Genomic DNA, 24,999 nt, shown 5'->3' with positions numbered 1-24,999 from the left:
TTCCTGTTATAATGAGTACATTAAATTACAGTCATTTCAGAACCTGTGGGTCGTCAGCTTTTGGTGCAAAGTCTGGTACATGATAAAAACTCAATAAATTCTTCCTTGTTTCTTTCTTTCCTCTCTTCTCCCCTTCTCTTCCTTTCCTTCCTTCTTTCCTTTTGCTTTAGATTCCACAACTAAAGGTATTGATTCCAGAGCTGCTGGGCCCTCAAATTATAATTAATTTAATGTATTTATTAGTCACTTTAGAAGTCATTTCAGAAAAAAACCAACAAAGAAATTCTAGTAATTTATTTCTGATTTGCTACAAAGTTATGTATTTGATTTCACTAAATTTGAAAAAACTTTCAGGTCTTTTCTAAGCTGTGAATTTACATGGCCAAGACTCTGAAATCAGGCACAAATATTTTTTTAACAAGTTTTTGTCTTCAGTACTAGAACCTCATGAGAATTTGTTGTTTGGAAAACACTAGTGCTGATTCTACACTAATGAAACAAAATAGGAAACGAAAGCATTTACCAAATCTAACAAGCTCAAGCCTAAATATTTTCAACTAGGGTGAAAATAGACTAGACTGAAGGAAGGATGAGTATCTGTGTTAGGTTCATTCACCACTCCAGGTCTCCATTGTAGACTAACTGAGAAGGAGCCTGAGGTACATTTAACTAGAAGAAATGGCTTTTGTCTAAGTCCGTTGATAAAGAGAATAAGAAGGAACAGCTCAATGGATATCAACACATGGTAAAAAGCTAGTAAAAAAGAGTTTCCATGGTTCTGAACATTTTATCATCCTGTGTATAGTTTTCATTTATTTAAAATCCATTCATGAATCTCCTTTAATTTTTATAGAAGCAGGATGTGAAAGGAATGGGAAGGCAGCTCACGTTAATTGAGAATCTACTGCATATAACCATCTCAAGTAAGCAACATCTCACCTTCAGAATGAATGCAGAAGCCTGTCTGCATTGCACTGGTTGCTTTGGTATTGGCACTTGGGGATGAGATCATACTCTGTCACATACTGCTCTTCTGAAGTCATTCTTCCCCAGCTGAAAGTTTTGGGTTTCATTATCTGCATGCACTCGTCATCATTTACCAGGTACTATCGGGGCATTAGGGATGCAAAGATAAATCCATCCCTTGCCCTTGAATTCTTTAGTCACAATCAAAATTTCTTTTAGAATTATACACATACAGAAAAGAAAACAGGCTTCCTTAGTGTCTCTTGCTGATTGATAATTTATGAGGCTTCCTAAAAACATACTTTCCAAAAGGTACCACAAGGAAAAAAGCCTTGTTTTTAAGATCAGGGTTAAGGCTCTTAAACACAATCCTTATAGCCTCTTCTGACAAATTAACATTCTCTTTAGGGAACAACCTCTTGGGATAAATGCTGTTTTACAAATTTCCTGTTCTTCTTCCTTCTTTTGTCTAAGATAGCATCTGAGTGTATAGGGGGCATACGTGACCTTGTGATTCTGGGGTGCCATGAGGCTCCTGGGTGCAGGCTGGCTGGATTCATTGAAATGGGCCTTTCCCTGGACATTATGAGGTTGCCCCACACAGAGGGCTGTGGCTGTGTTGTTATCTCTTGGTTTGGTCAGGAGATATTTCCTGCTGACTAAGCCTCATCTCAGCCTTCACTGGCCCAGCCAACTCACTGAGGTCTGGCTTCAAAGGCCTCCCTGGCTCTCATTGGGGGTCATTGTGTCTCTGTTGCCATGGCAATGCCTCTGTCAAGTTCACCAGCTGAACTCCCAGAAACCTCATGGGAGGGTGAGAGAACAGGGTAGCAAAGGAGGTCCTGACCACAGCCCTCCAACTACAACATCCCCACTTCAGGTTATTGTGAAAACATTGTTTAAGGCAATCTCCCAGACTGCCTAGCAGGAAATGCAGCTGACATCCATGGGCCTTTGGCTTTCCCTTTAGGTCTTAGGCCAGGAGAGCTGTGGACACACATCTAAGTACCTGCTCCTCTTGCCTTTATTTCCTTCCTATTCTCCAAATCCATAGAGATGGAAAGGGTGAGCTTTTTCCTTCCTTTCACCTTTAGTTTTAATGTTCCCCTGGATATACTCTCTTATATAAGGTATTAGGAACCTGTTCTCCTAAATTTGGGGATGGCATCCCACCATTTAACCTTAGTGGTTAAAATGTGGGGAGATGCAAGGAGAGAGAAACGATGAATGTAATTCAGGAAGTATTTCTAGATGATGGTGCCTGTCATGTGGGCCAGTGCTTCTTAGTCATTCCTTATTAGTCACTCAACAGAATTAATAAAGGAGGCCTGATGGTTTATTTGTCCCTGTTGCAGTGGTTTTTGTTTGTTTGTTAGTATTTTGAAATGGGATACTCTTTCAGATTTCACATGTATTCTGTAAGCCCTTGCTACTCAGAGTGAGACCCATGACCAGCAGCGTTGCCAGTTTCCAATGCTCATTCAATAAACAGAATCTCAGGCCCCACCCTAGAAGTACTGCATCAGTACCTGTACTTCAGCAAGATCCTCACCTCTGCTGTATGCACGTTCAAGTTTGAAAAGCACCACTCTAGACTATCATAGCCTTACTGGAGGTTTTGGCTTCATCAACTATACCCATCATTGGCATTCAGTAAACATTTATTAATCAATTCTACATGTTAGCCAATGATAATGCTTGCCCTGCGTGCTTATGGTTCTAATCAGGGAGCTTTATAATTATGGTAGAGTAATTAAAATAAAATAGACAATTCTGAATCTAGTCTCCTTCATCACCAGACACACCTTAATTTTTTTTTGATAGATCTATTAAGATTAAATTGTAAGTTATGAAAGTGGATGTTCATTTTCTTGGAAAGCAGTCATTTAATGTATAGAGACAGGAACAAGGTAGAAATAAGATGCTCACTTGATAAATTCAGATTCATACCTGAGGCTCCTGCTTCATTAGTACTGATAGAGTTTTGCTCAGTTACAGTTTGACAGGACTCTAGGATTTCTTTTAGGGAGATGATTTTGGGGAGAAGGACAAAGTCATAGTTTTTCATTCTGCACTTTCATTTTCGGATCACAGTGTTTTAGGAGAATCTGAGCTTATTCACCAGGCTTTCAATAGAGAATCACATTAATCCTTTTAAGCTCCTTATTCTAATGATTTATTTTGTTGAAAACCATAGTGATCCTCCTTTGAATTTTAATGATTGCTGGCTATTCAGAGATTCATTGTTTTGACTTCCTGTCCTTACCTTTGTTTCCTACATGTCTGTGGGGAACACCTGTCTAATACTGGATCTGCCCCTGGTTCTCACTGGCTTACCAGAGTCACTCAAGCCTATCTCTGAGTGTTAAGCTGAAATGCTGGCTACTCATCCATGACAATAAATGTAGGATATATGTTTGCAGAGATAGGCAGATAGACAGCAGAGGGACAGATAAATGATTGAGTCATTTCCCAGTGAAAATAATATTTTGTTGTGATCATTAGTTAAATTAGTATTCTTAATCATGAATGTAGTATTAGGATGCAAGATCTGTGGAAAATCTAGTCAAAGGGCTTTGAATGTTGAGGGTGCTATTTTTACCCCCAATTCTGGACTATGTAACCTCTACAAGGCACTGACCCTCCATTCCCTAGTCTTTTAAATATGGCAATGCTCTTTTTCAAGGACATGGAAGTAATCATTTTACTCAAATGCTGCAAATCCTCAGAAAGGGTTAGCAAATGGAAATAGCCATGATATGTCTCAGGTATGAGCATCAGAATTACATGTTATGTTTTCAAAATCTCAGAAATGGCTATGTCACAAGCTTGAGTTCCTCTTTTGCCCACTGTGTAACCACACAGAGAATTTTTCCGTCTCTTTTTACAGGTATCGCCTAGGAACATCATAGGTTTTCAAGAATATATTATTCTAATATGAGATTTTAACAACTACACTGTATTTATGCATAATACATTTTGTGCCTTATCTTCAGGCTTCTGGACTTTGATTCCGAATATCAGGAGCTCTGGGATTGGCTGATTGACATGGAGTCCCTCGTGATGGACAGCCACGACCTGATGATGTCAGAGGAGCAGCAGCAGCATCTTTACAAGGTTAGAGCCACCATTCTTGCCTTTACCTTGCTGTGGAAGATCTGATTAGCCTGACAAGTCTCTCTCTCTCAGGATATCTTTTGCGTTCATTGTATGTATCATGGTGTCTATTAGAATTCCCTTCCCTGTCCCCAAACTCATTTCCATCCCTTGTGTGCTGACAGACTGCACCGACATCATAATTGCAAGAAAGTTCCCTTTATCACATTCTATTTGGTGTAATTCTCTAGAAGGACAAAGATTTATCTTCAAGATGAATAACAATAAATGAAACTGCATTAATAAATAGACTGAAACAAAATGAAGGATAAATGGACTGGTAACATTTAACAAAATGTGTTTTGATTGGAGCACTCAGATGGATTCTACCCACCCCTCAGATCTTTGCAGAGATAAAAGAAATTTGCCTTCCATTTGGCTTGCTGCTTCCAGGGTACAGGGCTTGTCCAATTTAATGTTTATTAGTGTTACATAGCACAGTTGTTGTCATATTAAGTCAATACATTTGAGTGTGATTTAAGAAAACTGGCTTGAAACTCACATTGATTGCAGGCAATCCATCTAATAACTATCTATATTGTCTTCCATGTCTGTTAATTCACCTTTAGCCTAGAATGTTTTACCTATTCTGCTTAAATAGTCTTAGAAATTCTTACAAAGCAGCCATGTGATTTTGACTGAAAAAAAATGGTTGCAAGATTCACAGTGTCTGAAAAAGCATTTGGGGAGGGTACAGGGACTTTCCACTGAAATATCAGACTGCAGTAAATCTTCCTCATTTAGGCAATTTTTATTGGAGTAATTCTGACAGTTGTCATCCTTGAATTGCTTTGAGCATATGGCATATTTCAAAGAGCAGATTGTGAATCATAAAAAATAAAATTAATAACTAACCACAGAATCAGCAACAGTATAATGACAAGAAACAACTACCCTCTAGCTTTTTCAAATTTCTTACAGAAGAAGTACATTCAAGGTCAAATAAAAGTTGTCTTCTTTCTTCTCCAGTTTTAATCATTTTAAGTTACCTTTCCTTAATATGTTATTTTAACTTTTACCTCCTCTAAAGATAGATATTTATTTGTACTTTTCAAGGGTCTGGTAGACTTTAATTAGTGTCCCCTGGGAATCATCTTAGTTAAGAGAAGATATAAGCTCCCCAGGGACTCAGCCATTGGTGATATTTTACTCCCTAAAGAATTTTATCCAACGTTAATCAAGTTTGTTGACAATTAGCTGTTTCCTGTATGGATAGCTGTCCACGTTAGCAACAAAGCTACCTAATATATCTTCTGGCATCACATATTGTTAGAGTAACAATTTCAACCTAATGTAACCAAAGCTAGATGATGTCACATTTCATGTCGAGATTGGAAATCACATGTAGAAAATGCCTATAAATCAATATTAATTTAGTGATACAAGAATATTTGTTTTATTTCTAAGATTTTTATCTCAGATTTTATTGCACCCATGATGCCAAATAACATTTCTTTTCTTCTTTGATGCGTTTTGTATTTTACGCATAAACCACTAGTAGAAACAGTGCTATCCTTTGTCAAAATCACATCCATGTCATTTACATCACAATTAATAGGAAACCATTAAACAAAAAGTGCAATCTTCTTTTGCTTGTGGTTTCCTTGTAAGTGCTCTGCCTGAGAATTCCCAATCTGGCATATTGAAGACCATTATTCCACCCACTCAGTACTTCTGGATGATAGTATTTTTCCAAACATTTTCATATTGGGGTTTTTCATTTGTGACTCATGTCCTGTCATCATGTTTCTGCTTTTAGGTGTCTAACATATCTAAGTTCATGAGACTAGCACTAATTTTACATTTGGTTTATAAACAAAATTAAGGACTGCATTAGAAACCAAGGGCAAATGCTACTGGTTTGTAGAGGTTCTTTCTTTATATAAACCCCCAAATTATTCCAGAGGTTTAGAACAAACCTCCAAAGCAATCCTGAGGATATTGATGAAGGAATCATTTAGAACTTGGAGTGGCTCCTGAATTAGAAAAACTGTTGGAGTAAAATTAATTTCAGGTCTTTGCCAGAATCCCCAGGGATTCTCAGGTTAGGTCGGCACATTCAGCATCCCATTTCTCTGTCGTAATCTGCTTTTCTAGGAATCAACTGAATCAATGCGTTGGGGGAGGGAGGTTTGGAGCCTATTGATCATAGAGACCCCTTTTCAGTTGGTCCCCAGGCCTTCCCAGACTTTCAGTACCGTTTGCAACTACCTTAATCATCTTTAATCTTAAAATTTGTTGGCTCTGAAAGATACTAATGCTTCATCAGCATTTTGCACCAAGGTTACCATTGACATTTGGGACAAAACAAGTTTTTATTAATTTGTGAGATTATAGGACATTCATTATTCATGTTCCCCCAGTCATCGTGACAGCTCATTTCACAGTGTTTCCATCCCATCTCAATTTATCTGCATCATCTTCATTTCTTAAAGTGCTCATGTAACAGCAAGAAAAATGCCTTGCACTCCTATTCTATATATTATTAAGCAAAGCACCTTACATAGTTAATATTGAACTAATAGTTGTTGAATTATAACGATTAAGGATGGGGATGAAGCTCGTGATCCCTGGTACTAAGGAAAAGAATGAGGGTGAAACTTTTAAGAGAGACCTTCAGCTGAGTGATGGTAAAATCCTATAAACTGTAGACCAGGCCAGAATCATTATTCCTGTCATCATAGATTTAGAAACTTTTGTACTTCTCTCCCTGGAGGGCTCTCTCTATTTCATCCTTCATCTCCTTTCCTGGCATGGATAGTCATGCCTAGACCCCAGTTCATGTTTCATGTAGTCCTAGGTTGACCCCAGAGTTCACATTTAGAAATGTTAGGTTAGAGAAAATACAGTAAGATGGTAGTGAGTGTGAAGTTTTTGTTTGTTTGTTTGTTTTTGTTTTGTTTTTAGCATTTTCAACATTAGGTACTACCTTCCTTCGTGACTTTACCTATTTATTTTATATTCTTGTCTCTGCTAGAAAATCATCTGACCTTAACTCCTAGATGTGGAACTTCCCTAGTGGGGCACCTATTGTGATGTCTTGGTTACCCAGAATCAGCAAAATACTCAGGGAACTTTTAAAGAAAAAGCATTAGATTTAATAGGCAAAGAATACAGTGATACAATCTGACATAATTAAAACCTTAATACTACAATGGGCTGTAAAGTGGCTTTTCTGTTTAAAACGTTTCTTGTTATTTTCAGATTGTTAGAAATTTAAGACCACTTTTCTTTCTCATTATTTTAAACTATAGGGTCATAAAAACAACCTGATTTTTATTAAAAGCTAGCCACACCCTTAAATGTATTTTCTTCTTTGGAGACAGTGAGACCTACAGCCAATGTCTTTTCTTCCCCTTTCTCTGTCTGGCTCAACCTCTGAATGAGGACCTTCTGTGGCTATTTTCTGATAAACATTGGCAGTATCATCAGCTCAGAAAACACAAGTGCAGTCTTTTCTTGTTTTTTCCTTCCTAAATCTGAGAATCACCTCCAAGGAGAATTTACTCCCACTCTCTCACTTTCTTTCTCTTCATTCCTCCCACCTTCCTAAGTAGGACAATTTAATTTGTCAAAAGTAACACTGTGATTTTGAAAGTTCAGCTCCTATTTGGACTAGAGTTACGAAGCCAGAATTCATAATCACAGGGAGCTGTCATTCTGCTGGTCTGCATGTGCATTAACTATTAATGGAGAAATATTTAAAACCCACTTGCCAAGGAAAAGCTTCAGTTTTTTCATTTCTGCAGATCAAGCATTATTCTTGGGCTCGGGAAGCTCAAGACACCTCCTCCCCCAGCCTATAAATTTTAGAGACTGAGTGACCCGGAAGCGTCTCATTGATGGGAGAACTAGAGCCCGAGCTGCGATTGTTGCTGCTGTCCTGCCCTCCCCAGCAGACACAGCTCATTCTGGGGTGCTGACATGGGGTGCCCTGTCAGGGGCTTCTCACCTCACCCCCAAATGCTGCCATTCTCTGCCCACTACGGAGCGCAGGTGACTGAGCCCCTTGCCCTAGTGATCCTAGATTGGTGCGGATTCCAGAGACCAAGGGTTAATTTTAAGGGCTAAATTCAGAAGTTACAATCTGGCGATTATGGCTATAATTGAACAAGAGCTGTTTTCAAATAGTATGAAGTGCACTAAAACACCACATTTATAGATTTGTTCCTTGGGTGAATGGCTTTGCAGCTCCTCTTCAATCAAGTATTAGATTATATGACTTATAAGGGGTTAAAAATAACCCTCTCGCCTGAAAAATAATACAAAATTCGTACCCACTTCAACCAAGACCTTTATACTTTCAAGGAATTTATGCTGAAGATGTTATACTTAATTTAGAGGGTTAGTTACTCATATTTTCTGCTTTTACGGGAAAAATGAAAAAGTGTCCTCTATCTTTTCTCCATTGGTATAAGTATTATACAAATATATTCTACATAAAAAAGGATAAAGGCTATTCATTCTACATAATACAATGCTCACTAAGCAGGTTCATTACATTTGTATTTTGTTACTGATTTGAGGTTATTTATAAGAATTTATAGGAAAATAACAAAAATATTTTTAACATATAAATACAAATCAGAACTGGGAAAATATATGTAGGATGGAGTCTATTTCTGTGAGAAAAGTTAATATGTAAGCACATAGACTATAAGATCTTACACAGTTACTAAAGATGATCTTAAAATTTTATCCTGGGTTTCCTGGTAGTGAAAGCAAGGAGGGAAATGTGCCCAACTGCTAAATTTACATTTTCCATGAGAAAAAAAAATTCACTTCTTTGGAGAAATTAAGTTTATTTTAATACTTAGAAATGAAAATATTTTCTTCTAGGATTTTTTATATAAAGAGCTAGAATGGTATAGTAGAGAAATATCTAACCACAATATTTCTTAGGAGAAAACTTCTGAACATAATACTTCTAACAAGTTAATTAATTATTTTTTTTCTGACCCTATTGCCAAGTAATTTTTAGAGACTTTGAGCACAGCGCTCACCCAGAGGTGCCTCCTTTCAATGATAGTTTTTCCAGATGGAATTAATGAAAGACATTAATATTACATACTGCAAAAGAAGAGATTTTTAGTAAAATGAAAAAGAAATATAAACATTGAAGAGAAATAAAAAGCAGTTGAAATTAGTTAATACAAAGTTAACTAAACACAAAAGAATAAAGGAGTAAATTAAAATCATAGGTAGATGAATGAATAGATAAGAAAATGCAAAGAAAATATAAACATTTTTAAAACCAAAATACTGAAAAAAATTGTTTTAGGGAAAAAAAACAGATAAGAGAAAAGGGTAAACTTTCAAGGAGTAAATGTTACTTTAGAGAATTTGGGTGTGTATTAAAAGATAAGCATTATAACTTTTAAAGGAAACGTGTACGGAATGGGATAAGAAATTCTGGGAAATAAGAAATACAGTGTAAAAGAAGAAAAATGGGACATGGTTGATTTGTTATTTTATAACAATTGATGCCAAAATGATGTTGTCAGAGCTATGAACCAATCATAGAGAACAGATTAATCATGCTATCCCTATATTTTTTAAATTCAACCCTCTGCAATAGTTCTGTTTCATTTTGTTCTAGACCAGATTGATATAAATAATTTCAAGTATGGCTTGATAAATTTATGACTGAACTTGAGCTCCTAAAAATGTTAATGGTAGGCTGGTTCAAAGTCCAGGTCACCATAGCTACGCTTAAAATAGAAGAAAACCCATTAACTTAAAAAAAAAGTCACATATTAGTGTATAGAATAGAAGTACATGTCAAAAATTAAGTTCTATTAATTAAGCCTTATATTGGAATTTCAGTACCAAAATTCCCCACCTTGATTGTTCAAAATGAAGCAAATTACTAGTTACTGAAGCAGCCAAGGTAAAAATGTACCAGATATATCAGGCACAAGAACCTAATGATAATTTTTTACCTCTTTCCCAGTAGATTAATTGTAGAGCTTAATTGTATGTTAGATTAAAACTCCATTAAGATAAGAAGACTATGCTTAAAATCATTATAGTATTTCAAATAACATTATCTAATCATTTTTAGGATGATCAGAATGGAAAAACCTAGGCTGTCTCCATTCCTATCTAGAAGTAAATTTGTTGTTCCATTTTTATTTAAGTTAAAAAAGTCCTTAGATTAACTGTCATATTAATTTGAGCTTTGATAAATCAGTGTTTGCTATGAATACTGGAATATATGTATACACACACACACACACACACACACACACACACACACATATACTTTTTTCTTTTCTTTTCTGAGAGAGGGCAAAGCTTATGTAGAAAATGTTTAGGAGAAGAAAAAGTAGATGGATGTGGTTTCTGAACAGTCAGTCGGTGAAACACTGTTTATGCTGAAGCTTATGACTCCTATTTGCATTGGTTTTTTTTTAAAAGGAAGAAAAAAAAAAAAAAAGAAGGATGCTAAGAGAACAGTATGCCAGGAAATAGTTGGCTCTGTGTGCAGAGGGGCAAGGAAGGGAAGCCCCGCCAGCAGTTTTTGTCTCTGGCGGGTGAGCTACTGTCCGGAAGGTGCGTTGGCACTCTGGGCTGCCTCTGCTGTATTGTGCTGCTCCTCTCTCCCTGGCCTGGCCTGCTCTGGCCTAGAGTGGATCAAACAAGCCGTGGGGAAAGTTCCCCTCATTTGCATCACTTCTAGACAGCCCTGTCGTACTCTTTGCTGACAGGAAATCACTGTCTTTGTCACCTTTTCTCAGGGCCCTCCTTTTGGCAGAGATGGGCCATGTGACCACGCTTAATCACAACAACAGGGCTGGCTCAGGACTCAATGACATGTTTTCCTCAGCACTTCAATAAATGGGGTAGAGGAGTCAGGAGGAAATGACTACATTAATTTTAGAGTGAAAAGATAATTAACACTTGAAGGACTAACGCTACAACCTATGGAATTATTATTCAAATTGAAGTTAATTTATCAAAAACTTGTGAAAACTATCTTCCCTAATGCAACTGTTTAAAAAAAAAACCTTGAATAGTACAATCTGGGCATGTCGGAGGGAGGATGGGAAGAAGGCGGGGAGAGAGGGGCTTTGGGTGGAGAGTGGAGAGAGAAGGGGGGATAAAGGGAGAGGGAAATCATAGCGGGCATTAGCTATGTTTGAAAAAGCAACTTAAATGGGCTAAAACTTCAACATTTGGGACTGAAGGCTGGAGCATGTAAAACGCTTACTTAGATGATATGAATAGGACACTGGCAAACAAAAGCAGCAGTGTGCTCCTAGAAAACTGTGCTTAAAGGAGTTTCCTTGGCAACAGAAATGCAGTTCCAAAAGTAGACAGAACTTTCCTCAGAAAACATACTATTAATAACAACCTTCCGGAACAACTTGGAACAATTTGACGACTTGGCAATAATAATGCCAAGTGTTCTGCAAATTAATCTAACACATAACAGTTATGTTTCCCTTGCCCATAATTTTGCTGGACCCTACCTAGAACTCATTGCCTTTCAGTGGCACAAATGTGAAAATTATTTCTAAATGTTATCATGGAAAAAGAAAACCAAAAGAAATGCTAGGGGCCAATAGTGTTTTCAGCCTTTTGGAACCTACCAGAGAACTTGGTTTAATGAGATGAGTTTATTCCAATTAAAGCTACTACATTTAATATCTTATTCCAACAAAGATACTTTGACAAACAAAACTTGGTAAAGGGTTAACGGTTTGAGACTTGCTGTGATGTGAAGCACATCTTGAGGCCATTGGTTATATAAATGTAACACTTCACTAAATACATTCGAGGTGTTATTTTTTAAAGCATCATCATTTCTTGTCAGCCCAGAGAATAAACTAATCTTGGATCTACTTGGCCAATGGGAATCATTTGAATTCTCCTGAAGGCGATACATTTGCCAGCCAGGAAGAAAGAATGTGCCCCTCCTCTAACCTTTCTTGAATCCTTGGATCTAAAGGTTAAAAGTAATCAATATCTCATTGTGCTACTTGGTTTCAGGGTAACAAGTAATAACCATCATGTTAAAATCCAAATGATTACAGATAGCACTTAAATGAGTTGACCTGTTTGGCAAGTTTTTATTAATTGCAATCAGGATAATCATTAGAGTTTGCTAATAAAATTTTGGATTAAATTGAGAAAATTTCAGCCTTTAACTTTTGAAAAATGACTTTTACTTAATTAGATGTGAATGTGCACTGTTCCCTCCTGTGTTAAGCTAAGAGATTTGGCTTTAACTCTCCATATTTGTAGATTTCTTTCTGGTTTTTATAAAATAAACTAGAGGAACATTTAAATTCCTTATACAAAAGGGTATTTGGTTCACTGCAATTTTTGGCTCCTGAACTGCACTTCCTATTTTTAAAATTACATATCTTTAGTGATTCTATTCATATTTAGGCTAATCTGGCTTGAAGCTTGAAAAAAAGTTATATGACACGTGATTTAACTTTACAGACAACCATGGTATGAAATGGGGTTATTTATTTTGTTAAAAAAAGTACCAAATTAAATTTAAAGATAAAAACCAAGTATTGTCATTGACAAAGGGGGTCTTAATATAAAAAGGATAAATAGGTTTAATGTTCCATATAATTACATTAGGAAGACATTGGTTTTCATAACTATAACTACAAGGAAGTGTATCAGATATGTATGTTATTGAATCCAAATATTTCATCTTTATTATCATTCTAGTTTTTATAATTTATTAGGATTTCATGCATATATTCCTAAAGCAGAAAGGTGGGGCTAGAAGGGTACCTAATTAATGTTTTAGTTATTTCAAAAGAAGTCCTGGTACCTGTTCAGAATAGGCTGGTCAGCTCTGGCCAGGGATGGGGTGGGGGGTGTAGGGAGGGTCAAAGTTCATCCATAGTGCTTCCACAGATAAATTCATTAACCTCCTTCTTTTTTGTCCTTATTTCACTACCATGTCTAACTTTAGAAGGAGGTATATGTGTAGATGTCCATGGGACATCACTTTTGGAGTATTAGGAATTCCCCAATCCAGCTATCTCCAGTACTAAATGTCCATACTGCCTTAAATCCCACCCTTAAGATTTATTTCTTTGCTGTAAAAAGAATGTACTGTACTGGATGCAGATATTCTGTGGGTAGGGGGAGAATAATACTGAATTAAATGCCTATCATAACATCTAGTTTAAATGGAAAGATACAGAGAAGGGAAGACAGAGTGGATAGAGAGAATAAATCTGGAAAATGGACCATGGACAGATGTTATCTACTTCACCATTTGATAAAAAGGGAAGTGTGTGCTTGTGTGTGTTTGTGTGGTATGAGATAGGAGTAAGATAGAGGGACAAAGAAGTTAACACTGGTCTAATCTTACTATTTGACTGTGTCAGTAACCTATGCACATTTCTGTATTTAATGCTTACAATGATCATGGATTATTTTTCCCATTTCATGTACTCTGAGCCTGAAATACAGAGGTTAAGTGACTAGTCTAAAAGACACAGAACTAGTTTCTCAGTCAGGTTAGGCTAGGGTTTGCTGAGATAACAAACAACCCCCAAATCTCAAAGGTTTAAACCTACAAAGATTTATTTCTCATATACGCTACTTGTCCATCACAGGTTGGTTATGGGCTGGTGTGGCATTGTTATTACTCCAGGACTCAGACTAAGAGATCAACCACCCTCTTAAATATCTCCTCAGTGTGGCAAAGAGAAAAGAGACTTCTGGAGGGTCTCACTCTGGCCATTAAGCCTTCTTTCTACCTGACAGAAACACATGTTACTTCCTCTCAGAATCATTGGCCAGAACTAATCGTGTGGCTCCACCCTACTCCAAACTGGATGGGGAAATGCATCCCTACTGTGTGCTGGAAGGCAGAAAACTAGAAATATTTGTTGAGCTGCACTAATAACTACCACAAGAAATAAGTAAATAAGTCAGGGTTTGATTCCAATCTGGGTGCTTCTGATGCCCATAGTCTTTGTTCATATGCTGCTTGCCTGTTCTTTGTTGCCCCATATCCTCTTCTCTACAAGAGGTACAGTTCTTGCAAGAACATTAGTTCCTCCCTCTCCATGCCCATTTTGTGCTAGGATAGAAAGAGGAAAATCCTGTTTCAAATGAACGTCTGTAGAAGAAAAATGATGGACTTGGGCTGGTTCTTTAGCCAATCATCAGGCTGTTCTGTGAAAGCCCTCAGACTTTCTCAAGCACCTGAACACCCTGGGGAAATGTTGCCATGTTGAGCCTCACAGGAGCCTCATTTATTTTGTCAGTTTCAGGAAAGCTAAGGCTGAAAATATTTACGTCATTTTGGGAGATGCACTAAAGGCAGCATTTCCATAGGAAGATTCAACCTTGTGGATCCTGTTATTGCCAAAGGGAGTTATTGAAGAAGTGTCCCCATGGAGAGATGCTCTAGAGGAAAATCATTTGTAGAAAAACTACCTTCAAGTTCTGTCAAGGAAGCAAATTCAGTTCTCAGAAACAAGGGCATTCCCAAGCATATTTTTAATAACAGGGGCATTTGTGAAGCTCATACATTCTTAAAATAGGTACTTCTGCAACAGTCTATCCCTATTGAGGCACACTGGGGTAGCTGAGAGGGAAGAGTGGTCTTCCTGCTGAACCTTGACTCATTTACATAAGACACACACACACACACACACACACACTTTCTTTTTCTAAAGCTAGAAAAGACTCAACCAGACTAAAACCCTTATTGCTTTGGAGATTGATTTCAATGTTTCTTCCAAACCTTCTTAGACCACAAAGCACCAGCTTTTTTCCAGAAGGATATCTATATACCCCTGAAACTCATCTGAACTTACCATTTCAGCTGCTTCTTAGTTGATTCCGTATGCTTATAGACATTCCCATGAAGAAGATTTGTGATTTGTGATATTCCCCTTGTCATTTCATTTTGGCCATTGAAAATGAGAAAGTTTGTGGAAGAGGTAACACACACTTAGTTATGCACACACATTTATGTTTGTTTACACATACACACACGTATACAAAGTATTAACTTGTTTAATTAAAAGAATCTTTCATCAGGTTTGACTATGGGTGAAGTCAGATTCCTTGAGCCAGACTTGCTGGTTGTCCCAAGACATTTAGATCATGCATATATAAATAACTATACAAACTCCTTTCATATATGCCCAGTTTCAGTCTGGAGCCCATGTCTATGTTATAAATCTTGGCATACTGGATTTTGCTACCTTCGTGACAGTAGCATTATTCCTTTCAGTACTCACAGGTGCCTCCCTGAGAGAGCCCTCTTTGAAGATAATTCAGCCATGAGTACTTTGTTATTAATTAAATACAAATTTTAAAATAATGATGAGAGATTTGATTTTGTGGACTGAATTTGAGAATGAATGATTATAACTTTTTTTTAGACTTCACACGCCAGAAACTGGGTTCATGTCTGTGTTGTTCATTGATATATCTTCAGTGTCTACCACAGTTCTTAGCATAGAATAGAGACTCAATAATTATGTGTTGAGAAACATTTTTCCAATAATGTTTACTTGGTAATCTATTAGGTTCTATTAATCAGAACTATGCTATCAATTCATTATTTTTTCAAGAAAATAGTCCTGTTTTCATCCTACGGTAATCGAGTCTAAAACTTCATGGACTTTCTTATATTGTATGTAAAAACAAAAACAAAAATTTCCTTCCTTGGAAAACCAATGTTCATTAAGTACAGTTCTTAATACTTAGAGTAATCAAATTTGCCAGGTTGATAATCAGGGAGAAAAAGAAGGTAAGTGGAAGGGAGGGACCCAATGGCATCCATGTCTAAGACAAATGGTACAAAATGTACAACTAATCACCATGATTCTATGGTTAGTCTCCAACCTCTCAAGCTGTAGTATTTACGCATGTATTCTTGATTGTGTAGACAATCTCAGTATAATGGTTTATATGTATGAGGATAACGTGAACCGTGCAAATGTGAAACCTAAAAATAGAGCAATAGTTGTATATGAACATGGATAGTCATTAAAAATGTTAAATATATCAGCACAGTTTGTTCTTGCACCATAGTTAGCAGGAGAGTTTATTGACACTTTCATTGTAGAAAATTAGGTTTGACTTCAGGAGAGTGTGTGTCTAAAAATGTCATCATGAAGGGAGTGAGAAAAATAATACAAGATTTGGACCTGAGCTGGCTCTTTAATCCAAGTCCTGCATGCTGAGGATGAAGGGGGAGAGAGTCTAAAAGACTGGCTCATCTTTCCAAAGCGCTAGCAAGCTAATTCAGAATATGAAAATTAAAAAATAAAATTTCACTGGCATAATATCAAGAGAAAGCTGAAATGTAGCTTTGAAATTTTCTCTCACTCGTTTATTTAGAAAAGGTTTTATACTCTTTATTTTTTAAAATAATCCTCATATATGGTCATTTATACTTTTTGCTTGGTGATTAATTGTAAGCTTTCATGATTTTAATCAATTAAGAAAAGGTTAAAAGATGTGCCATTTAAACTTAGAATTCGATAAAGATTTGTACTGAATTCACTTCTTGCCCCTGTTGTGTCCACCTTGCCATCCTTTTGGGTTCACTGTCTTCCCATTGGACTCTATCCTTCCTCCTCAGCTTTCTTCACCTGGGACATGCTGAGATGGGAAAATACGCATGAAGAACATTTCTCTGTGTATGATTATTCTGTCCTCTTCTTCAGTCTCTTCAGCCTGGTGATGCTAAAGACCCATTCTGTGAATCTCTGGTTTTCTTATAAACCACAAACAAAAATCCTCATGTTCAAGAAAACCTGAGTGTAAATGAATCTCCAGAGTTGAGCTAATTGAATTCTTTCCCTACAACAAGGGAGTATAGCACAAGAGCTCAAATTTGGCTAGCATTTTATAACCCATGTTTTGATGATAGTTTAAGAGGCTCCATCCGTCCAAGTTTGGGTTAGAAAAGAAGTAAAGTATGGAAACACTGTCAGAGTCTCTTCTGTTTACAAAAAGATCCAGGGATACCATGAATAATGCCAGAAATTGCATGTGACAGCCAGCTCTTGTGGGATTTTTGAGCTCACCAAGTTCAGGAAATAGACAGTTACAGAAAACTGATTGGAGTTCAAAGATTTTTTTAAAACATTAACTGAATTGAATAATTGTGTTCCCTGTCCATTGTCCAGACTGATGCTCAGACCCGTGCCCTACTGGGATGGACATCTCCCCAGAGTTAGGTAATATCTGACACTCAATAAATACTTTCTGAATTGAATCACCTGCTTAATGAGCGTTTCCTCCTGAATCTTCCAAAGTGAATTTCTTAGAGGTTTTATACAGTTATTTACCCATGGGAAGTGAGAACTTTACCTGGAGTTTCAGGACTGCAAGTGACCTCAAAATGACCTTTGTTTCATTTCCTCTCTTTCAGAGATTGTTTTTTATCCACTCCAGATAGGAGAAAATTTGTCCTCCATTAAAGATCTTTCCAGAGAAAATACACAACCTTCCATTAAAATGTTTAATGACTCTCCCTGCCCTGAAAGTCTTCTTATATGTAGTGTAAATCCCTTCTGTTGTTAGGTTTAATTGTCAAAGTGGCCAGAATCCATGCTCCATGATTAAATCTCTTCTATTTTCTGTATAGTCACATTTCTCAAGCTTTTGCAGTTTTCTTTTCAAGTTAAAAAATCTTTTTAAAAATCCTTTATTTCAGTTTTGTCTACACTCCATCTAACTGAAACCGCTTCCATCCTCTTTTGTAGGAGAAACTATGCTAATATTAGAGACTGCTGGTAAATCCATGTATATAAGGGGCTTTAACAAGCTTCATGGATTTCTCCATCAGGTTTTTCAACTCTCTTATTAACAGTTAATAAAATAGTTCATGGATGGTTTGGAAGAAGAATGTGATCTGTCTGAGACAGTATGACTTACAGTGTATACCTACGGGAAAAAAAGAGTTCAAAAAGGAAAAGAAAAATGATTTTAAAAATGGACCAAAAAGTCCTCTTCCTATTTAGGGACAGAGTTGCTGTTTCTCCCAGTGGATGCGTAATATATTATTTATGTAAGAGTGAGCATCGTGTTTTTGGCTCATATTCCATTTGGAACATATACAGGATGACAGTTTCCTTGGCTTATTGTTGTATATGTGGCTATCTATTTTTAATACACTGCTTTTGTGTTTTTTTCATGCTTGCTTACATCTGTTGTTATGAAAACTGACAAGGTTTTTAAACATAAAAGAAGTGATGGAGAAAGAGATGGTAAGAGACAAACAACATTTCAAGGGGACGTGAGGTGGAGAAACAGGAGCAAAGTCACCACGGACGGAAACCAAAAGCAGCTCTGCAGAATAAATGGGAGGGAGGGCCAGAACAGGTGTCAGCCATCACAGAAAAATGGTCACAAGGCTACATAAAGTGTTTCTAAGTTAGAGGGAGCAGAGTGCAATTTACATCAAATTATTTACACTTTTTAAGCTGCAGTTTTTAAACCAGTGAAATGGGGATAGCACCCACCTTGAAAAGTTATTAGAATTCAGTGAGGTATGTAAGGGGGTTCAGCCCTCTGCTTGGTAAATAGGACAGACTCAATACATAATACAGAATCAGGGGTTGACAAATTATAGCCTGAAGGTCAAATCCAGCCCATAGCTTTTTTTTTAAATAAAGTTTTATTGGAACACAGCCAGATGCATTCATTTACACATTATCTGTGGCTGTTTTTATACTACAATAGCACAGTTAAGTAGTTTCAACAGTGACCGTACAGCCTACATGCCTAAACTATTTACAGTTGACCCTAGAACAACATGGGTTTAACTGCATGGGTCCACTTATACGTGGATTTTTTTCAATAAATAAATGCTACAGTACTCCATGGTCCATGTTGGTTGAACCTCAGATAGGGAGGGCCCACTGTAAAGTTATACTCCTAATTTTGACTGCATGGGGGTTGGTGCCCTTGACCTCCAAGTTGCTCAAGGGTCAACTGTTCTATCTGGCTCTTCACAGAAAAAGTTTGTGAGTCTCTGGTATAAATAAAAACTATTAAGGCAACACTTTAGCAGTATACATCATTCTACAGACTTGAATGATTTTCCAATTCAATTTTCTGTCTGTTGTATCACAACAATACATGTTGACTATCATTCTTTTCCCCAAGGTTCTAATTTTCCTTTTGTAACAACCCCAAGTCTGCCAATTTTGCGTGCTTTTCAGTGTAGCATTAAATGGTTAATTGATTCATTTCACCACCAGGTGGCCTCCTATACTCTGTTGTGCTTGTGGGACCCAAAGGAAAGCAGAAAGTCAATCAAACACACTTCTTTCAACTTTGGCTGTTATTCTGCTCTTATTCATACTTCTCTGGTGGCTTGACTGCTCTGAAAATGTCCTATGAACCCTATATTTCGTGTTTGGTCCTGAAACATAAATTCACACTGACCTTTTTAGAAAATTATAAATCAGAGTTGGAAACAGTTAAAACAGGGAAAACAAGATAAAAATATTTAAATACACACTCACACGTGCACACATACATCAAAGTGGATTTTTAGAAAAAGAAGTTTGGCTATCACTCTCAAGGCTTTACCATGACTCAGTCCCACTCTCCTGTGTATACTAGCAGATCTTGAGGCTTCCTCAGGAAAAGGCAAAGGCCACTGCCACTCAGAACTTCGTGTATTAAATTCTCTTGAGGAGTGTGGATGGACTTCATCTCGGTGCCTCAATTTCCTTATGTTATTTTATTTTCTAGATCCTCTTTTGAGTTTTCTTTGATCTCATTTTTAAGCTTCACTATAAAGACCAGTGTTAGGAAAAAAAAAGATTGGAAAGCCATGTTATGAAGCACAAGGAGGCTGGATTTCCCTTGGGTGATGATGCTTATTCTTGCAGCTTTCGTTCTCTTCATCTGTAAAGGGAGGGGGATGGACTAGGTAGCACTCAGGTCCATTCCAACTTCAGTATTCTATCTTTGGTGTAGAAACAATGATTGTTCTAATTAGTAATTGATTTAGCCTATAAGCAATCTGGCAAAATCAGAATTTTAGGGTCTCAATTTCAAAGGCTAAGGAAACAGACTCATAAATGAATATAATTTATTTTGGAAAATTACCATAAAAGTTGTCATTTCTAAGTGCCACATTATTTTTGGTTCATTTCACATAGGAGTTGTAAATACATATTTTATGACTTTCTTGGATCTTTTCCTTTCCATTTTACTTTTATTCAGCAGTAGATAACTATTCAGTGGAACTGTCAGCAGTGTCCTTTGCCAAATCTGTCACGGAAGTTGAACTTTCTCTTTGACGTCTTATTTTCCGCATATTTTAATTTTCCTGTTGTTTTTTTGGCAGTTACCAAATGCTCCTCAGATTTATCTATAGCATAGAATAGATATATTCACCTACATTTCCATTGAAAATGGGTCATTTCCTGTCATATGAACAACCTGTTCCTCCGTTGTACTTGTGTTGCAGTATGTACTTCCCTGGTTTGCATTTGAATTGTCACATTGGATGTCATGGCAAATGCTGCTAAAGGCATTTAGCTGTCTATGAAGAAAGGACCAGAATGGTCCCTTGGTAGAGAATAGGCTCATGTTTGAATTCAGAGTCAACCCTGGGAGACCTAGTGACAGACGATCACTCTAATTCCAAATTCCCTACTGGGTCTACTTCTCTGGAGGGCTATCTGGTTAAAGGCAGGTTCATATTTGCTTGGGGAAAAATTGGTTTCAGTTTTTTTTCTGCTTTGCAAACTGCACTGATTCATATCAAGCCCCACTAATAATTTATGAAATTTGCATCACTTTCTGTTTGCCTCTGCGCAGAGATATTTCCTACCTTGGTTCTCTTTTTGCACATATATTTTTAAAATTATGTATGTCCGTATGTTCTAATACATATATTAGGAATTAATGGTCAAATAATTCTACCTTTTCTTTAAAAGTAAGGAAGGAATGATGCTGATTGGTGTTAGTGACTATGAAGATATGTCAATAAGCATTTGTTAGATATTACTATGTGCTATGGAGAACAAAATAAAAGGAAAATTATCCTTTTCCATAGCAATTTATAATGCATTTAGAAAAGTAAAACCAAAAAAACCCCCATGAAATTATAGCAAAGATAACACATTTTTATGGTCTTCTATGAGAACTTTCTTCTTAGAACATCTTTGTAGAAGAAATGAGATTAGAACTGGGCCTTGCTGGATAGAAGTTAAATGCGTGGAATGGAGATAGGTGCACTGCAGAAGAATGCAATGTGGGAAAACCTCTCAGCTTTGGGAGTTGTTTGACATGCTCCTAGGCCTTTACCAAAATCAGAAAGACACATTGGGGAAGAGTAGCAAACCAATGGCAAATCATAATAGCTTTCTTCCATGTCTTCAGTGCAAGTCATAAAAGGCAAGGTTTTTTACCTATTGAATACCGAATCCTAGATTCAATGTTTTATTTAATGAAGTTTTACATAGATGTACAAACTAGAGGCATAAAAGAGGTGAGAAAAGTTATGCCAAAAATCATATTTTCTTAGCATACAATATTTGGATCAAATTTGAACAAACACTTGAATATAATGACTATTACATAACAGGAATTATCTAGGATCTTTGCATGCATTAGCACATTCAGTCCTCACAGTAGCCTTATGAAAGGAGCATTAATATTATCCCCTAGATGAGCAACTAAAGCATAGAGAATTGCACAGCTACTAAGCAATGCAAGCAAAGTTTAAATGGGCGATCTGAATCCAGGCATATCATTTAATTTTTTTTCTTTACTTTTTTTTACTTTTTTTTTTTCCTGGCCAAACTCTTTGAATCTCATTGGTTCACAAATTAAAATGTTTGGCATGGGTCCTTTTCTGTCTCCATGTTTATAGAACTTAGTAATTAAATGGTTATATGTGTGTAGATTTTGAGAAGTAATTTTACTGGATGTTCCCTCCTCCCTTCATTAAGGGTAAAGAAAAATAGTAATACTTTGTTCATATATTTTCTTTAAGACAGGAACTCTCTCTATATATAATATATATTACCTTTTTAATAACTCCTCTCCGATGTGACTTGTTTTATTCTCTAATGTATACAATAGTTACAATATCTTATTTCTAAGACAGATAATAAAAATGAATGGGAAATTTGCATTCTTACTTGCCAGTGGGTAACAGACCACAAAATCTTATTAGAAAAGTCATGTGTATTAAAATTAGAGACTTTTTTAAATGATCCGTTTAATACAGAGATCCGAAATTTTGCACAAACATGTCCTGTTTACTTCTTAAAATATTTGTGGTGGACAAGAGGTGAGTATATCATTGCCTCTAGTATAAATGGAACAGATTTTACACAGAAATATGAAATGGCATCCCTTGGACCATGTAGCAAGCCACCAGTATAGCAAAGGCAGAAATAACAGACACAGGGAAGATGGTGCCTAGTAAAGGGGCTCCCTATCAATGCTGCTTAGGGAAAATCCTCAAAATTACAAATTTTAGGACCTGTTTATTCTTGAAAGGTTATCCTTTGTTAGGGCTGTAAATAGTACTAAGTGGCTACATCCTGGTACGTATGCCTTTTTTTGTTCTCATCTCCTCTTAGTGAATTTTTGCAGCCGTTATATAATTTTTTTAAGCCATCACTATCATATTCTTTTATTTGATTGTTTCAGGGAAGTCATTCACTGAAACCCTTCTCTCTAGCCATGATTTTCTTACTCTTCTGCAGTACTCTTTATTTTATGTGGTTTTCATGATTTATTCTCTGTGGACTAGCTATTGTTTCCCCTATCTGTTTAAACCCTTATAATTTCCCCTGTTACTTTCTCTCCATCCATCTATGCATTTCCTTCATTTTCTTCTGTAAATCATTACTCTATCCTCTTCCTTACTGTTATCACTCGTATAATTGGACAAACCTACACACACACGCGCGCGCACACACACACACACACGAGTATTTCTCTTTGATGGAGCTGTTCTAATAAGCTTTCTTGAATATTTATAGCAGATTCCCTTACATAGCTGGAAAAACGCTCAAAAGCAGTTGTTATAACCAAGGTTTACTCTTTGTAGTCTTAGTTTATAACTGATAAATTTTTACCTGTACCCTAGAGCTTCTGAGTAACAGTTTAATTAACAGTGAGAAGTCTCCTGTCTGCTCTTTCAGTCTCAACCTCACACTGCTGAGGATCTATGGAGGTTTGGAAGATGCACTCACACCAAAATGAATGGCTATAGAAGCTATAAGGGTGGGGTTCTTAACTGTATTTTGACTACTCCAAGTCACTTTGAATGGCCTTCTTGACTTAATTTACACTCTGCTCCCAGGGCTCACCAATTTCCTTAGACTTCCGGACTGATATGTAAAGATGCATTTTCAAGAATAACACAATGGCCTAAGAAACTAAGCTGAAATTTCTCTTGAAAATTCCATTTCTGGGTTTTAGCACTGTCTTACTGACCTTGGGCAAGTCACTTAACTTCTATGTATCAATTTTTAATCTGTAAGACAGAAATGATATTATTAACTTTCCCCATGGGTTTCCCGTAGGAGAACAAAAAAGAGAACAATCCATTGAAATGGCATTCAAGCTTTCTGAGGCTGAAGCAAGACACAGTACTTAAAGCTTAAAGCCTAAAATCTTTAAAATTTATTTTCTTAAAATCTCTCTCTGGTAAATATGGACATGTACCCTAAAGAAACAAAAAAATGGAGGCTAGAACAGAAAGGTTTTTAAGTCTATATAGCACACTAGTGTTGAAACTAGAAATTGGACCCAGCTTCTTGCATTCTGATCAAATATTATTGCTATGAGAAAACACTGAACTCATAAAAGGTGTCCTTAAATATTTAAAGAGCTGCTGTCACCTTCCTTTTTTCTTTGATACATTTTATAGAAGCTTTTCTTATGTTAACTATTCCTGGCATGGGAAACAATTAAACTTTGTTCACAGTTTTCAGCTAAAAATTGAGAATATTTCTGTATTAGATGCTTTAATCACATAATTTTTTTAACTGAGCATAAAATTTAGAGAGAAATAAGATAATCACATGCTACTCATTTCTGTGTACTGATACAGTCCCTGGCATATATTTCAACAGCCTGATACAGGCTCACTTGGTGTTTCATTTAGGAGAAATTCAAATGAATAAATATTTTCCAACTACCTCTTACATCTAAGTCATAATACTAAGAGTTACAGTGGATAAAGGCTGAATAGCACATGGTCCCTGACCTTATATGCCATTGCAGGAGCTTATAGTCTAATTCTGAAACAACATTCATCCTCCTCTGATGGGAAGGCACCCAGAGCCCTCTCAAAAAGCGGCCTAAGACATCAAATATTTTACTATACATGGATTTGGGCAGTCCCCAAGAAAAACCCCATGGCATTATGAATCTATTAAGATTATAGATGTTAAAAGCGCTTTGAAAAGTTAAAAACACCCTACTAAAGTAAAGTCAGGATGTGAACACATAAAGGTATGGTGGCATTTCCATTGTGTTTTGGGAGCAGATAACTGGAAATGCTTTGATTGGCTGTTTTAACACCTACACGGTGAGTTCTGGACATGCTTCTCAGTGCTGGAGCCCATAGTCCCTAGGGAACGCCCATTTGCACTAAACTTGAAAAGACTGTTTTTGATGATGACAATAATGGGGGCTAGTGCTTTCAGCCTTTATTTCAGCCACTGATTTTCACAGATTTCCAAAGTCACCATATTCGGCAGTAATATCTTTTTGGTACACTACAGTGGCTACAGGGTTCAACTTCTCATTTCTCTTGTCATCCTCAAAGAGAAAGCAAGATATTCACTTTGGAGAAACATTATCAAGAGAGTTAAGATAAGAAATATGTAGTCTCTTCCTTATGAAATTAATTTGGCATTATTTTTGAGGTGAGCA

At 36.6% G+C, this 24,999-nt stretch overlaps 1 protein-coding gene across 6 annotated transcripts in view; it reads left to right on the top strand.

Moving 5' to 3' along the window:
• AKAP6 (A-kinase anchoring protein 6) overlaps nt 1–24,999 on the top strand; it is a 563,915-nt gene that overhangs the window by 382,800 nt on the left and 156,116 nt on the right. For all 6 annotated transcript variants that reach the window (XR_006727664.2, XR_012507556.1, XR_012507555.1 and 3 more), the window contains one exon: nt 3,963–4,083. Coding sequence is in view for 3 of the 6 variants with exons in the window: in XM_010962996.3 (XP_010961298.1) it covers nt 3,963–4,083 (121 nt within the window). In the remaining 3 variants the exon portion in view is untranslated. The remainder of the gene's footprint in view (nt 1–3,962; nt 4,084–24,999) is intronic.

This window comes from Camelus bactrianus, chromosome 6, assembly GCF_048773025.1.
Source record: "Camelus bactrianus isolate YW-2024 breed Bactrian camel chromosome 6, ASM4877302v1, whole genome shotgun sequence".
In the NCBI taxonomy this organism is placed as follows: Eukaryota; Metazoa; Chordata; class Mammalia; order Artiodactyla; family Camelidae; genus Camelus; species Camelus bactrianus.
The sequence above is the reverse complement of the archived record's forward strand: the minus strand, read 5'-3'. Positions and strand labels throughout refer to the sequence as shown.